Source organism: Schistocerca piceifrons, chromosome X (assembly GCF_021461385.2).
Source record: "Schistocerca piceifrons isolate TAMUIC-IGC-003096 chromosome X, iqSchPice1.1, whole genome shotgun sequence".
In the NCBI taxonomy this organism is placed as follows: domain Eukaryota; kingdom Metazoa; phylum Arthropoda; class Insecta; order Orthoptera; family Acrididae; genus Schistocerca; species Schistocerca piceifrons.
The window spans coordinates 615,070,363-615,085,918 of record NC_060149.1 but is presented as its reverse complement, the minus strand read 5'-3'; the positions used below and the strand labels follow the sequence as shown (position 1 = coordinate 615,085,918).

The 15,556-nt window shown below is 36.8% G+C and overlaps 1 protein-coding gene across 6 annotated transcripts in view; it reads right to left on the bottom strand.

The window, feature by feature from the left end:
• LOC124723232 (serine/arginine repetitive matrix protein 2) overlaps positions 1–15,556 on the bottom strand; it is a 290,135-nt gene that overhangs the window by 218,513 nt on the left and 56,066 nt on the right. For all 6 annotated transcript variants that reach the window (XM_047248421.1, XM_047248422.1, XM_047248423.1 and 3 more), the window contains 2 exons: positions 14,490–14,639; positions 2,968–3,105 (listed from right to left, as the gene is read on the bottom strand). In XM_047248421.1, the coding sequence (XP_047104377.1) occupies positions 2,968–3,105; positions 14,490–14,639 (288 nt within the window). The remainder of the gene's footprint in view (positions 1–2,967; positions 3,106–14,489; positions 14,640–15,556) is intronic.

The window sequence follows — 15,556 nt, the reverse complement described above, 5'->3', positions numbered from 1 at the left end:
TCACCTATACTAACTTTTGTTGCTGACAATCAAGAACTTTATCACACAAACTATGTAGATGAGTCAGTTCTTGCCACTATCAGTGAACTATAACTCTTGTTAGTACACTATGCAGGCAGCAAGAGGGGAAAAAAGATCAGGATTTGACGTCCTGCCTACACCGTGGTCATAAGAGACAGAGCACAAACTCGGACTGTTTCCAAAATAGAGAAGGAAATTGGACGTGCCTTCCAGAAGAATAATCTCTGCATTTGCCTGGAACAATTTAGGGAAATCCTGGAAGATCTAAATCAGGATGGCTGGATGCAGATTTAAGCCATTGTCCCCCTGAATGTGATTCCTGTGTGCTAACCACTGTGTCACCTTGCTTAGTCCAGGCAAACTACATTTTGATTTTCCAAGAAATGAATGCCAATATTTGTGAATCTTTCCTCCTTGTGTTATCACATTTGTATGTGCCATTAGTTTTAAATTCATAAAACAGTTGTTGATTTTATATGTGACTTTAAAATGAATGCCTATAGAGTCCCATGAAACGTTTGTGGCACTAATGTATATTTTATGATTTATTAAAGCTAACTGTAGAATACTTGAACTAAACTATTAATTAATGAAAACACCCATTAAAGGTAAAAATGGATACCCAGAGATTCATTAAAATGAGTTTTACTGTAATTCTGGGTATCAGACTTTTTGTGCCATCACTGAAGCTTTCCGAGGTTGAAATGAGGAGCCAGCATAATAATTCCATTGAAATTTGTGAAGAGCTATCTAGAAACAACACTGACTGTTCCAAATGCTACACAGTGACCATTGTTCACATTATAGAAACTGGTAAGGACATGACATTAATTACTGAAGTGGGTTCTACAGGATATTAATGTCATGAATGGCATGACCCGTAGCTGAGCTTTCTGAAAGATACAATTCAAGTCCCCCACAACTTTGTGCTTGGGCATGAAACTTATTCGGCTAAACACTAGAACTGCTTCCTTTATTTACTGCCATACTGTTATTACATCAGGCTCTGCAACATTAATTTATATTATGAGAATACTAATGGAAGATTCTGAAGGAGGGACTGCACTGGAATATGTTGCATTCATGTTGTCAGAGGGCTCGTTGGTCTTGGGGTATGATTCCTGCTTAGGGTGCAAGGAGGACCTAGGTTCATATTCAATCAAACAGCACAAGTTTAAGAAGCCGGTTGAATGGTGTGACGTGACTACACAAGTGAGAGCAAAGAGGTTAGCAGGACATCAGCTAACACTCTGAGGCACACACTACATTTAAAAATACAGATTCAAATACAAATCGCTTTGATGAAAAAACTTCTGCTTAAAATAAGAGTGGGTAAATTAATTATATAAGCTAGAAAGACAAGGCATAGCTTTGAAGAGTATGGGACAGGAGAATGAACTGCCAAAGGAGAAGTGCTCCTTCAGTTATTTGAAAGTTGTATTGTGTATACTAAACACAATTTTCAAGCACCATATATGTGGGCTACACATGAAACTCACAAGGTGACCAGCGTGAAGGTTGGTTGGTTTATAATTTTCCCGTGATTTATGCATTAACGAAAAAGCGTTTGTGGAGAAAAAAATAATGCTGGCATGATGTTGGCCATCCAGTAGTGTTTATAAATATTACGTAGTTCAGTTTCTTTACACCAGAGCGCCACACTCAGCTGTTTTGAACTGGTAAACGTGTAACAATTGAAACAATTCATGCAGTACCTCCTGCTGCTGCCCAAGGCCTATTTGGCATTGTGGCTGATAGAAGTAACTATGTTCGTCTGAATAAAAGTATTATGACCGATCACAACCGTTGCCAAACTGTCTCTACTGCGCTAATGCATTTTCGTAATTGTTGTGATCATCGTGACACCTTTGTCAAATCATATTTAGCGTGTTTCGGCGTTTGGCCACTTGTAGCGCTAGTTGATACTGTCATTCACTTTTGCACTGCTCAACTGTTTTCACACTTTTAGAATAAATACAGCACCAGTTGTCTAATATTTTCATGCTCAGCAAAATGTGTTTTGAGAACTTATTCTTGTTGTCAAGTGCCGTATTTACTTTTTTTTTTTTTTTTTTTAAATAATGTGAGTGCTAGATTGTGTGTGTGTGTGTGTGTGCGTGTGTGTGTGTGTGTGGTTGTCTACATAACTGAAGAGCCACAATACCTGATAACCGCAAAAAGACGACTACAGGGGAGATGCAGAGCAACACACGCAAACACAGCACAAAATACTTATCTACATTATTTGCACTTGACAATGAGAAAAAATTCTCAGAACGTGGCCTTCCGAAAAAAAAAAGAAGGTAACTAGTGCAGTATTTCATTATTTAATTAATAAATGACAGCTTTCAAAGACATCGATTATGACGTATGAAAATGAGTCAAATGTTCTTACTTTCCAGACAGTTATCAGTTCCACTTACATCAGTGGTTTTTATTAGATAATAAACAACTCCCTGATAGATCTTTTGATGCCTGTTATGTACATTACCACACATAAAGTGTGAAAATGCAAGAGGGTATCCTATACATAGCTTTCACAGCTTAAAATGTTATTTCCCAAAATTTTACATTTTCCCACATTTTGCACTATTTTTTGAGGCCCCTTGAAAAGTGTAAAAGCAGGGTTTCACTGTATGAGGAAATAAATATCCAGGCAAAGTGACGATCTGAATGATGTCACGGATGTCCCAAGCTTGTACACTGTTACAGTCCTTAACAAAATAAATACAATAATGCAGCACAGTATCTTGTATAATGTCACATAATCACAAGTGTGTGATTGCGACCATGTGTGGTATCTAAAAGTTAACAGCAAAAAGAGCCAAATGTAACTGTCAATGTCAACATGTAAGAAACAAGAATGACAATGCTTATACAGCCCAAGTCGCTTAATATTTTGAATTCACTTAATTTCTAAAAGAATTAATACTTGAGCATTTTTACCAGCAACTGGCATCTAGAACAGAACCAATCGCCATCAGGAACTGCCTCCAGGGGTGGGTTAAGGCACTCCAGATGAAACCCACTATCACAATAATCGCAAAGTAACATTCTGTCCTCTCTGTCTCTTTGGTGGCACACCTTCAACAAAGAAACATCTTTTATTGAAATGACATTACATTAAGAGAATTTGTGTGTGGTGATAATTTATATTCTGCTGGGAAAATAAACATTTCAGACAACTTTTAAATTTTTGTTTATAAACTCTAAAAAGAAATGCACATTATGTACACCATTTAAGAGAGTAATGAAATTTTCTATACTGTATTCAACATCTGACTACTTCATACAGAATGAAATGGCACTTTTGTAACAAAATGCTGTAAAATTTTGCACTGTCACCATTTCTGCATAAAAATGTCGATTCAATAAAGAGCAAACAGAGCCCGCAACCAACTGATTTCAATTAACTTTGACATACTAGTAACGGACCACTGTAAACTACCACTTGTGAAACCATTAATGTCACTATACTTCCATTTTCGGAAAAAAAACAAGGTCAATAACTGGGGCACAGTGAACAACTGAAATCATTAAAACACTAGAAAACATGGAAATTTTTATTATACATAACACGTCTGCAACCTAATAGTTTTTGAGGAATCAAAGAATTTGTGTTTTCAATTTGTTGCAGATATACTTTTGGAGGAAAGCACTTTCTGAGGCAGTGATTGCTCAGTGGTATAAAGACTACGTTAGGATCTCAGTCAACTCCTGTCCAGGTGGGTTCTAACTGCGCTTACTGTAATGTTTTTTTTTACTTCTTAGCAAGTGCCACCCTCCTCTAGACAGATCAAAATCAATACTCGACTTCAATTTCTTGAAAACTGTTAGGTTATGAGAGTGCTATGTATCAATACAATTTCCTTAGTTTCGACGTTCTAATAGTCTACTTGTTTAACAATGAATCCTGTTCATTACATTTAACCTCTTGTACATACAGAAGCACAGTGACCTGAACCCTTTCAAACGATTTACTTTCGAGTGGGCCCATCTTACTGCTTGACAACTGTTATGGAATAACTGCCAATTGTTTTGGATCAACCAACAAATACTACGGAACACCTGACCGATGACAATAAAAGGAAATGTAGATGGCAGGACATGTTAACTGCAGCAAATCCTTTACATAAACATTCTGTATGCATACGACAGTTCATGCAGTATGGTGTTTGATGAAGGTTCTTATGGAATAGATTTATGCCACATTCTGCATCGTATGGAAATCTGTCTGAAAGACATCATTTGCATGCTTAGAATCGCGAATGAGCAGCTGGGCAGCTCGAAGCCAGTCAAAGTGTCACTATTGTGGCCACAGTAAAGAGTTCACCCGAAAGTATAATCTCACTATAAAAAAAGGCCACTGAAGGTGGCAATGCTACACAAAAGCAGGTTAGCAGTCGTATACGGACCATAATACCACAAGAAGATCAATACGCAGACCTAGTGGGAAAAACGGAGACACATCTCAGTCCACCTGCTGCGGACCTTGCAACCACTACCAGTACACATGTCTCTAATAGAACCATTTCACAGCAATTAAATCAGACAGGTTCACATGTTCTATAGCCTGTTAAATGCATCCCACTTTAACCACGCCATCGTTGAGATAGAGTCCATTAGTGTAGAGCGTCAGCGACAGTGGTCCAGAGCGACATTCTCCTATGAATCCAGCTTCACTGTGGCAAGTAATTCTGGCCTCCAGTTAGTATGAAGAGAGAAGAATATGTTACACACCACGGAATGTTCATAAATGTCATTGGTATGGCCTAGGTTTATTGTGTGGACAGGCATTACGCGCAATGGCCGAACACTGCCACATATCTTTGCGTGAGATATCATTACAGCACAGTGACATTGCAGGGAGATTATTCTGGATCACGTTCGTCTGTTTAGGGGTACAGTACATCCCAACCTCCAATACAGGACCACTGAGGTGTCGGAAACACTGAAAGTTAAAAGGTTGAACATATGGAATTACCTGCTTACTCCTTGGAACTAAACCCTACAGAGTATGCCTGGTATGTTTTTGGCACATGTATTTCCCCACAAACACCCCTTCCCCGAACCGTACAAGAACTCAAAACTGCCTTTAGAGAGGAGTGGGATAATATCCCCCGAAATCTCAACAGTTTGCAAGTCAGTGTGAATAATATGTGCAAAATGTGCATTAGTACCCAAGGTGCGGATATTTCTTACTAAGAATCTGATACCGACCTTTATGTTGGGATTTTGACCTGTGTCAATTATGTATGTACTGTGTTTCACACCATCCATCATTGCCTGTGATTACTCCTGTCCAACGTGTCTCTGTTCCCCAAGCAATTGTCAAGCAGTGCAGTATACAGAAACTCGTTGAAATCACTGGGTTGCAGGGCCTGGTCTCTTCTTCTAAGCACAGCAACTGACTAATACTGATCACTGATGATCATTTAATGTTTAAATTTGACCTTGGTCAGGTGAATAGTCACAGTCATAGCAGTTAGTTTGCCATGTAAAGAACTGTTTGCCGGCATTTGACAAAAGTTAAGTAAACTTGACACTAATTTCTTGCGATATGACAAAAGTTTTGGCATGTAGTGTGAACCAACCACATTTGACAGACTTTCTGCTGTTAGATGAGAATCATCCTTTATACTGCATCTCTCAAGTTTTCTCAGCATGACTGTTTACTTGTGCGCGTTTGAATATGTAGCCAATTTCTTGATTCCCTTTTATGCACAGTCATACTCCTTAGGTGCTGCGACTTGTGCTGTTATGTGCACTTGTTGCCTGGACTCCAACCAGACTGAACTATAGTGATGGAGCACCACTATTTATAGCCGGCACTCAACTCCTGGTGTCTCATATACTCTTCAATGCTCATTGGTTTTTCAGAGGCGGCACCGATTTTCTGTGAAACACACATTCATTCAGTGTTCCTGAGCTTGAGTGGATGGGGATGGCCAGTGACATCTTTAATAAGTTGAGTGCTGGAGCACAAGCCTTGTTTAAATTGAAACCTTCATCCCAGGTGCTCCAAGATATATCTTTCGATAGACTCCTCAATTACGATGCCCTCAAAACTTGGTGTGTGCACCGTGATACTGGTCTCATTATACTACCATTTCACACTTATATTTGAAGAAGTGTTCAGTTATAGCTGATTGATTGGTTATTTTAGATTTGCGTGTTGCTAGTGTTCTTTGTTTCTCTCCTTGACTCTTCTAATAGTCTGCTACAAGTTAGACATGTCAAATTCGCATAGAATGACATACATACCTGACTTTTGGAGATTTAGATTGTTTTTAATGTCACAAAGAAGGCTTTTTACTTTTGTTGAAATGATAAAAATGTAATGGTTGCCACGTTTCCATAGGATTCTACTTAGCTTTCCGGAGATTGTGCCAGTGTAAGGCAAGTAACACTTTCTCAGTCTTAGACTTTCCCAATTTTAACTGCAACACCTGGTCAATTTCACAATCTGAGTACTGATTTCTTTGAAACACTAGTCATAGGTGTTGCAGTTTCCTGGTGAGGCTCTCTCTGTCTATTACAGGGTGATTTCGATATCATGCTACAAACTTTCAGGTATGATGGAGAAGAGTAAATGTATCAATCACAGCAATGGGGCCCTGGTATAGAAACCACAAAATCAAAAGTTATAAGTGAAAATAGTTGCAATACCTCTGACGATGGAATACATGTCCTAGTATTGTTGTTGCTAAGATTGTAGTGTACGCAACTTTCAGAAGTGGTAGTTTGGACAAACACGAGAAGAAAATATGCAGTAAATATGGGTTTAAATGCATGTCTTAAACGTTATGAGCACATGTTCATTTTTGCTACTGTGAAAAATCTATCTTCTACAGAACAAGTGTCTATATTCCTTAAAATATGAATTTCAGAGACAATATTTACTAGACTTTTTTCCATTTTTGCTCCATACTACTTCCTCCAAAACCATGGAAACTAAAAAGCTTGCAGTAGAGGAGATATGCTTTATAATATTGAAGACAAACACATACTCAGAGATTTTAAGAATTATGTTTGACAGATGCAGTATTTACTATCTGATCCAGAGTATCCTCCTCAAGATCCAAATGGAAGGGGGCCATCTTGGACCTATTACCAGTAATATTGGTGGTCCGACATACTGTGTAGCCAAACACCTTGCTACTCTTGGGCCACTAGTAGGTCGGTGTGTGCATCACATAGAGATCTCCGTGGATTTCTTATGTTGATTAGATGGACTGCCTTTGAATGACTCCGATATTTTAGTAACATTTGATGTAGTTTCTCTCTTCACTCATGTTCCTCTGTCTAACTTATTACGGTTAACTGAGGTTGGATTCGGTGTTAAATTAATGAATCTATTTCGACATGTGGTGATCTCCACTTTCTTTTTTATTCTATGAACAGACAGGTGGAGTTACAATGCACAGTTGAGTGACGAGAATAACAAGGTGGCACCAAAAGTGTAAGGCCTTTTTCCCTTACACAAATAGCATTTCTAACAAGATTGGTGGTATTCTGCAGAAATATGATGTAAAATGTGTTTTCTGATGAACATCTAAGATTAGTGCCCTTCTAGCATCCATATGGGATATCTTGATTTGCATAAGGCAGTGGTTCATTTTATTTCTTGCAGTTATGGCATGGCATATACTGGTCACAGCACAGGACCATGGCTGACGTATTGAGCATAAGCATCAAACATGCAGTGGCCCAGCAAATCTGCTATGTCAGAACAAGACTCAGTATTGGCATCCTATGGAAAATAACAACATGGAGAATCTGGAATGCGCTTACAAATATTGATGTTAGTGTTATCAAGGAAGCAGTAGACTTTAATTAGCAAGTGACCTTATAGAGATGGAAGCTTTGCTTAAACTATGCATGGACTTCTGCTGCCTCCTTGATCAAACAACAGAGGGACTGAGTTAATGCTACCTTGCCCATCTGTTATTAATATTCACAATCAATAACTTCTGATGGTCACCTTTGGTTTGGTGGTGGAGCTAGTGTTTGAAGTAAGTGTGTGTGTGTGTGTGTGTGTGTGTGTGTGTGTGTGTGTGTGTTTCTTTCTCTCTTTCAGATACACTCTGCATACCAAAGTTTAAATTTCTTTGCATCTCTCACTGCATTTGTTTCTTTGAAATGACACGGTGTGCACCTGCTGACATATTGGCAAAGACATAACCTGACAGCATTCTCACGCGCTATTTGCTCACTGACTCTGCTTGTGTGTTGTCAAAGCATTCCCATGAATTTATAGTGTGTAGCCTGCACGTAACTCACTACCCACTCACTCTCTCTCTCTCACTCTCTCTCTCTGTCTGTCTCCATTGAGTTAGGCTTGCACAGTGCATGATCCTATTGGATGCTGGTCTGTTGATGGGATATTTTGATACTGGCAAACACAGGTACAACATCTTTATCTCAACACCTTGTTAGGAAAGTCAACATACCAGGAGGTCAACCTTTCTTTTGGCAGAATTTATCCAACTTCCATACACTGTGGCATATCTCCTCCACGTAGGCGGAAATGATGTGATGTGGTTCACGTTGATCTCTGAGGTTCTCTCAATGTGTGCTTTTGGGTGTTCAGCTGAGTTGTTGATTCTATTTTATGACATAATTTTGATGATTGACCCAGTTGTGTTCTTCTGAGTTATTCGAACAGATACATGAAGTCAGCAGAGTAATCTGTGATGTGCAGCCAAATTGAATACAACTGCAAAGGAACTTTTGAAGCTGAACACTGCAATAATTAATATGAAAGACTACCTTTCTGACCACCAGAAAGAAGAAAAATTTGTACTTGGAGTTTCTGAGTGAGAGGATGGGACACACTTTTAAGAAACACTACAATTCTTCCACAGTTGTGACACAAGGCAACTATCAAATGCAAACATTAGACATGTGCAAGGGTGTGCTGAAAAGTAATGCCTCCGAAATTTTATGTGAAAACTCTTAAAGCTTTTTAAATAAAACAAACTTTATTAACATGCTACATCTTTATTCTCATGTCTACTTATTAATTCTTCCACAGTCACCTTGGTGACAAACACATTTCTCCCAATGAGAGACCAGTTTGTTGATAGCATCATTGAAGAATGTCTGACTTTGTTTTGATGGAGCCACAACCTCACACCTGCTTTCAATACTTTACCACTATTAAAGTGAAGTCCTTGAAGGTGTTCTTTAAGTTTTGGAAACAGATGAAAATCAGATGGGGCCAAGTCGGGACTGTAAGGAGGGTGATTGATGGTTACATTACACACTGCCATGTTACAAGCTACAATTTGGATCACTCTAGCGGCAGAGTGTTGCAACTTGCATCAGTGAAGCGTGGAAGTCAACTGAGTAATACGCATGACATGTAATATCTCAACCGATATAAAGGACAGAATAAAAAATTTGGAGTCATTACTTTTCAGCACACACATAAATTCACCTTCATATATCAACATAAATTCAACTCACACTGAGCTGATTAACGTGGCCACAAACTTACTTTATTAAAAATATATTCAACTTCACTCAAACTGTACTCAAAGTTTAAAAAGCCGGAAGAAAGCTTCACTAATGTGGTTATGAAACAAACTACATTAAATAAGAAAGAACTGTAAAGAGGTGAAGGAACACTGAAACAACTGGACTGCACCTTCAGCCTACATTGACAGCTCTTACAATTGTACAGTCACCTAAGTCTCTGTTCACAGCCCTACATTCTTGCATGAATCCTAGGACAAGCAATATGAATCCCATCAATAGTGACAATGTCAAAAGCCCTTTATGTACTATGCCAAGACCAGTAATGCCAATATTCGGAATTCTCTTCAGAGTTTAGTGGAAAAGCAATTTTTGATGCTAACAATGTCAAACATTTTCAAGTAACACAATTTGGCAATCTGCTGTTGTAGCAATGAACACAGTAAGCTTCTATGTGCAAATAGACAACAACATGCCATTTTTCCACATGTTGATGGGTCACTGACAAAATCTCTCAAAGTAGAAATTTAATTAGTAAACTAATTCCCTGTATAATGTCGTACTGTGACATTATAGTAAAGAAAAAGAGAAATTTGAGATTATGAGCATGCTTTTATCTGAAAAACTTTAAACACTGTTTGATTGAAAAACTATTTGGCTTTATGGTTATTTGTTTTAATTATTCAATTTAACTAACTTTAATTCTTTTTAGTAGGGCAAATAAATGTGATATGTAATATTTAATAAATATAGTGCAAATAACGGACATTTAAAAAGAACTTAACACTGGAATACAAAGAACAAAGGATAAAAGTAAAAAAAAGTAAAATAAGTAATCATTAAACATCACCAAAACTGGCAAAAATGGTGATTGAACTGGCCATAAAATAAAACAATTTTTTTCTGCCAAAAGTTATTCCTCTACTGAATACCCACCGGCAAAAACGCTGTAACCTTCACTTTTCTAGAACACTGAGTTTCCACGTACAAACACTGTACATTGTAAAAGTGAAGAATGTATGAAGGTACGTTGACAAATACATACAACGAACGTCTTTTTTTCTTTTATTGTAATTTTGCTGCAGGTCAGTTGGATTCAAAAACATTGTAACAATGGAGGAGGAAAGTCATGTGTTGCTACTTCAGAGTATGTGCAAAGACATAAACAGAGAATGGAAATTCAAAATTAAATATACTAAATGGACAAGGAGTGAGTACAAATACAAATGGAATTCAGTGTAATCATATGTGACTCTCAACAAAAAACCACTGCCTGGAAGAATTCCTGCACAACAAGTGTGTGCAAAAATGTTGTAGGCCAATCTAGCGAAATGAAGTCAATGTTTAGTGGGAGACTCATACGAATAGTTACATACTTTATATTTTAATGTGTAACTAAGCCTTTATCATCTTCTGCATTATAATTAACTTTCCTCATAAATATGTTTCGCCATCTTTACAAATTACTACCTATAAGTGTAAATACCAGAGTAGAAGTGTAAGTTTGGAGGATAACAAAATGCAGTTTGAAGAATTTTACAATTTCGAATATAATAATCAAACAAGACATTTAGCTTCGTCATGCACTGGAATAACAGATATCAAACATAGAACGACTCAGGAGGCCATTTTGTGCATACACTGCACACTTAAGTACTTTTTGAGAAAAAAAGCAGAACAAATTAATGTATATCAAAAAGCCTTGTGCATGGTATATGCTATACATCTGTAAATGCTCCAAAAGAAGATAAAATGTGGCATGCATGCCCTCTGAAAACAGAAGAGGTAAACATTGAGAATCATCTTAACAAACTGTAGGATGACCTGATGGATTTGATAAGAAACCACATTGAGAAGCTACCAGAACAAGAAAGCCACTGCTTGAGACATAAGAATGAAAAACTCTGCCCGAGTTCTGATTCGAATGTTAATAATCTTTACTAACTCTTTAAAGAAGAGAATCCTATTGCACAATGCAGTGAAAGAGCATACAAAGATATTTTCAGGGGAGAGTACAATTTACGCTTTGGATTACCACATTCAAACACGTGTGTATTGTGGCATACTGTTCTTTCAGTTAGTTAACAGTGAAAATGAAACAGAAAAAAAGAATATTGAAGAAGAGAGCAAACTGTATCATTTCTGGATTGAAACACCATATTCAATGCTGCAGAATGATACAGAGAAGACTTAAAACAAACAAAACCTATGTTGTCATACGCATAGACCTCCAGTAGCTGCTATACTGTTCTGCCCTTAACCATTCTGCAAGTATTCTATCAATGTCAACTGCCAACCTACAGTCAAACAATGTATAACATTCATGACAATAAGGTGTTGCAGATGTAGCCTGATAGGGATTAGCACACGTTACCTCTTGCCTCCTAAATTTTCAGTACTAAAACTGGGTGAAGAAAGAACTTTAGTATTGTGGTCACATTGATGTAAGGGACACAACATTAACGGAAAAACTGTTGTTTTGGATCAATATCTGCTGACCTCCAAATACTTCAAATCCGTGGACCAAAAATTTCTAATCACCGGGGACAGCTTTTTGCCTTGCAATCAAGACTTTACATTAATTGAGAAAAACAAGAATCATTATCTTGTGTATGAGCCATCTGAATGGGTCTAGGTAATAGCAGCTGTAAGACCAAACAACTTGATTTTGGTCTGACACCTGCAGCAAGCAGAGTTCATTGATCTGAGTGTGTATGCATAATAATTTATTATGTTTGAAGAAAGACATCCTTAGACTCACCAACAGTACTTCAGTGTTGCAAGAATCACAGCTACTTGCAACCTCAGTACCCCGCAAACTTAGCAAAACTTTCTAGGGGTACAAACAACATTACATTTCTGCCTGTGATAATTAGCTCGAATAGCCTATGCAGACTGTATGGAGAACCACTGTCTGTATCTGCAGAAAAGAAAGCTAATCTGCAAGACACGTAGAAACATTTCTGAAAAATATCGAGCCTTTTATGAGAGCCTAAAGATAAAGTGGAGTACAATGTGATGCATAATCTTTCCAAAACATTATTTTGTAACAACAGTTCTAGTGTTCAGTGAATTATTTTAAAGAATGGGAAGCTCTAACAATGAGTTATGCAAATTGCAATTATGGTTTCTGTTACATAATTTTTATACAGAATAAAACCTATAAAACAGTGGTGTAAACATTGTAACCTGCAAAATTGTGCTACTTCTGTTAAGACTTTAAACTTTTTTGCATGGAAATCCGACAATCATCTTTCTTATCTTGATTTTAAAGATTCACATTAGTATTGCACATATTGCACATTAGTAACTAATGAACTCATTTAAACTCACAATGGCAGAATAAGCATTCACAAACATTTTGCTCATTTACTTGTTTCTCTTCTCTCCTAAGAAAATTGAATTTTGGGGATTACAACATTTTGCCAGAAGATATTCATCTAACAAAGACTGGTTTATGTCTTTACACACACACACACGTCAGTCTGTTTTGGGTGTTTTTGTTTAACAGATAATATCAAGTTACATTTATCTTCACACTCCTCTTTGGTAATTAATTTCAACAATCTATTGATTAGGCATGTCCTGAATTTCTGTACATACAAAATGGTGTATGTTGTGGTAAACTGAAGGCACATTCACAACCACCCTCAACAGTTATCACCACAAACTGTGAGAAAAATTCTTGATGTTACAGAATTCTGAGCTACATTACTACCTTGTGTTTTATGTATACCAATGCGTAAAAAGTTAAGAGGGGAAAAAGAGAGATTAAAAAACTAAAACATGTTATCCAGGAAAGCATTTATACTAATATGTGACATCAAACAGAAAACATCATGATTCCAATATCCCACAACAGCACTAGAAAAATGGCATTTTGGAATACAATAAATACATGAATGGCACTGATTATTTTGACCTCGTGATTAATTGTTAATTGGATGAAAGGAGGACTGTTATAACACAGAAGAAAGAGTTTTTCAGTATCACTGATAAAATATTACTGAATACAAGAAACAACGAAACCACAGACCTGACTGGGGACAAATAACATTACCATAACTAAAGTAAGATATTTAACTTTTTTAGCTCCTATGACTACATCTGTCCGCAAAGACCACAAGGAAGGAATCCTACTGCAAAAGAAATAAAATCTGTTTGTTGCAGAAAAGAACTACATCTAAAAATTTTTGGGCAACATTTATGCAATCATTTAATTTTTATAATTACACATTAATCAATGTTTTATCACTGAAAAATCTCAGTACATGCACTGTGCAATATATACTCCCTGGGTTCCCTTCACCTCCTCCTCCTCCCCCCCCCCCCTCCCCCAATCCAAATTTAACATGCAGAAAGCTAGTTATTATTGGTCAGAAAAGTAAACAGATTTAATATGAAATGGAAAATTCGGAACATATTTCACAAAAATACATGTAACTGTTCAGATTTTATTACAAGTTTTATAGAGGTCATTATTTTTAGATGAAATCAAAGGGGACTTTTTACTCGTTTCTTTGGGAGAATTGTGTTTTTTAACCACTAAGATTGGATAATCTCCATTTGTTGTTATTGTGAACCAAAAATTTATTTACGCAATTGGAAGCTAATGCTTCAGGAAGACTGAAAGATCACTTTCACTTTAGTGTAGAATATGTGGTATCAAAAGATTATTTACATTATTTGCCAAAGAGATGCATAGCATACATCACCTACAAATCATTACCCCAAGAATTATTCAATGTTCATTATCACATATAAAACAGAACACATATAACACACAAACCTGGCAAGAAGAGCCTACTCTATTTACCACAGCTACAATAAGGTATGTTAAACTACATTATGCGCTACAAAGACAATATTAACAATAAGAACGAAATAAAAGATAATAGAATGCATCTACTGTGGAGAACGTGTGGTTACTTGACTTGGGGGAAAAAAATTATATATATTAAAAAACAACGTTAAAATTTCATGCATACCTGACAAAATGTGGGATCATCATCATTGTCACTAAATGACTGTACAGAAACTGGATCCACTGGATCTACACGAATAACTTGTCCTCCTATATTATTCCTGACAAGAATTAACTTAAATTTGCGTCGATCAACTGGACATGTTGTTACAGTCTGCAAAAAAGGTATTAGCATGAGTAGTGTTTTACACTTTTAACCAATGGAAGAATGTGGTGAGAAGAAATGGGATAGGGTACGAGAAGATCCACCAGGACAGGTTTAAAAAAAGTCTAAAGAGACATGACATGCATTTGTGTATAAATTAAAGTTTTTAAACATTATGAAGAGAAATGTATCACACTAAATGAAACAAATTACACTGAGGTGACAAAAACAGTTTTTTACACATAAACATATGGAATTTTTATTTATCTTGGTTATGATACAGTTCAAATACAGAGGCTGCAGTTAATTTCTCCCAATGCAAGTGCCTTCTAGGAAAGTGTCAACAAATATTTCTATTGATTATGTACCCATCAAAAATCTATGTTCACATTATAATTTTTAAGTGATTTCCTAGAGTAAATTTCTCTTTTAGGTTCCATAATTACTTTCAAATATTCTGTAAATATATTCCCAACCTGTTACAGGACAGGAAGGTTTGGGTCGAATGTCTTGTGAGTGGCGAGATCACGAGACAGTGTTACAAGACAATAACAAATAGAAACTAAGTCTTCTTTTTGGCCACAACTAACCAACACACATTCTAAATGCACCACTGAGCTACCAATGAGAACACTGGAACATGAATAGAGTTAACAGTGTGTGGTTTGGTGAGATATCATGTTATAAGAATATTGCTTATCTGGGCTCAAAATGATTGCCATGTATGGTTTACAGGACTTCTACATTCTCGAATACAGTTGAGAGCATCATTAGTCACAATTAAGTGATGCGATGAGGCCAATATCTTGTCATTCTGCAAGCAGACTGTTGTTCATGTATTAAAAGAAGAAAGCAGCCTCTCGTAGGCTTCTTGGAAAATTAATGTCTTCCGCAGAGAAATGTACATATTGGTTTTTTCTTTACCT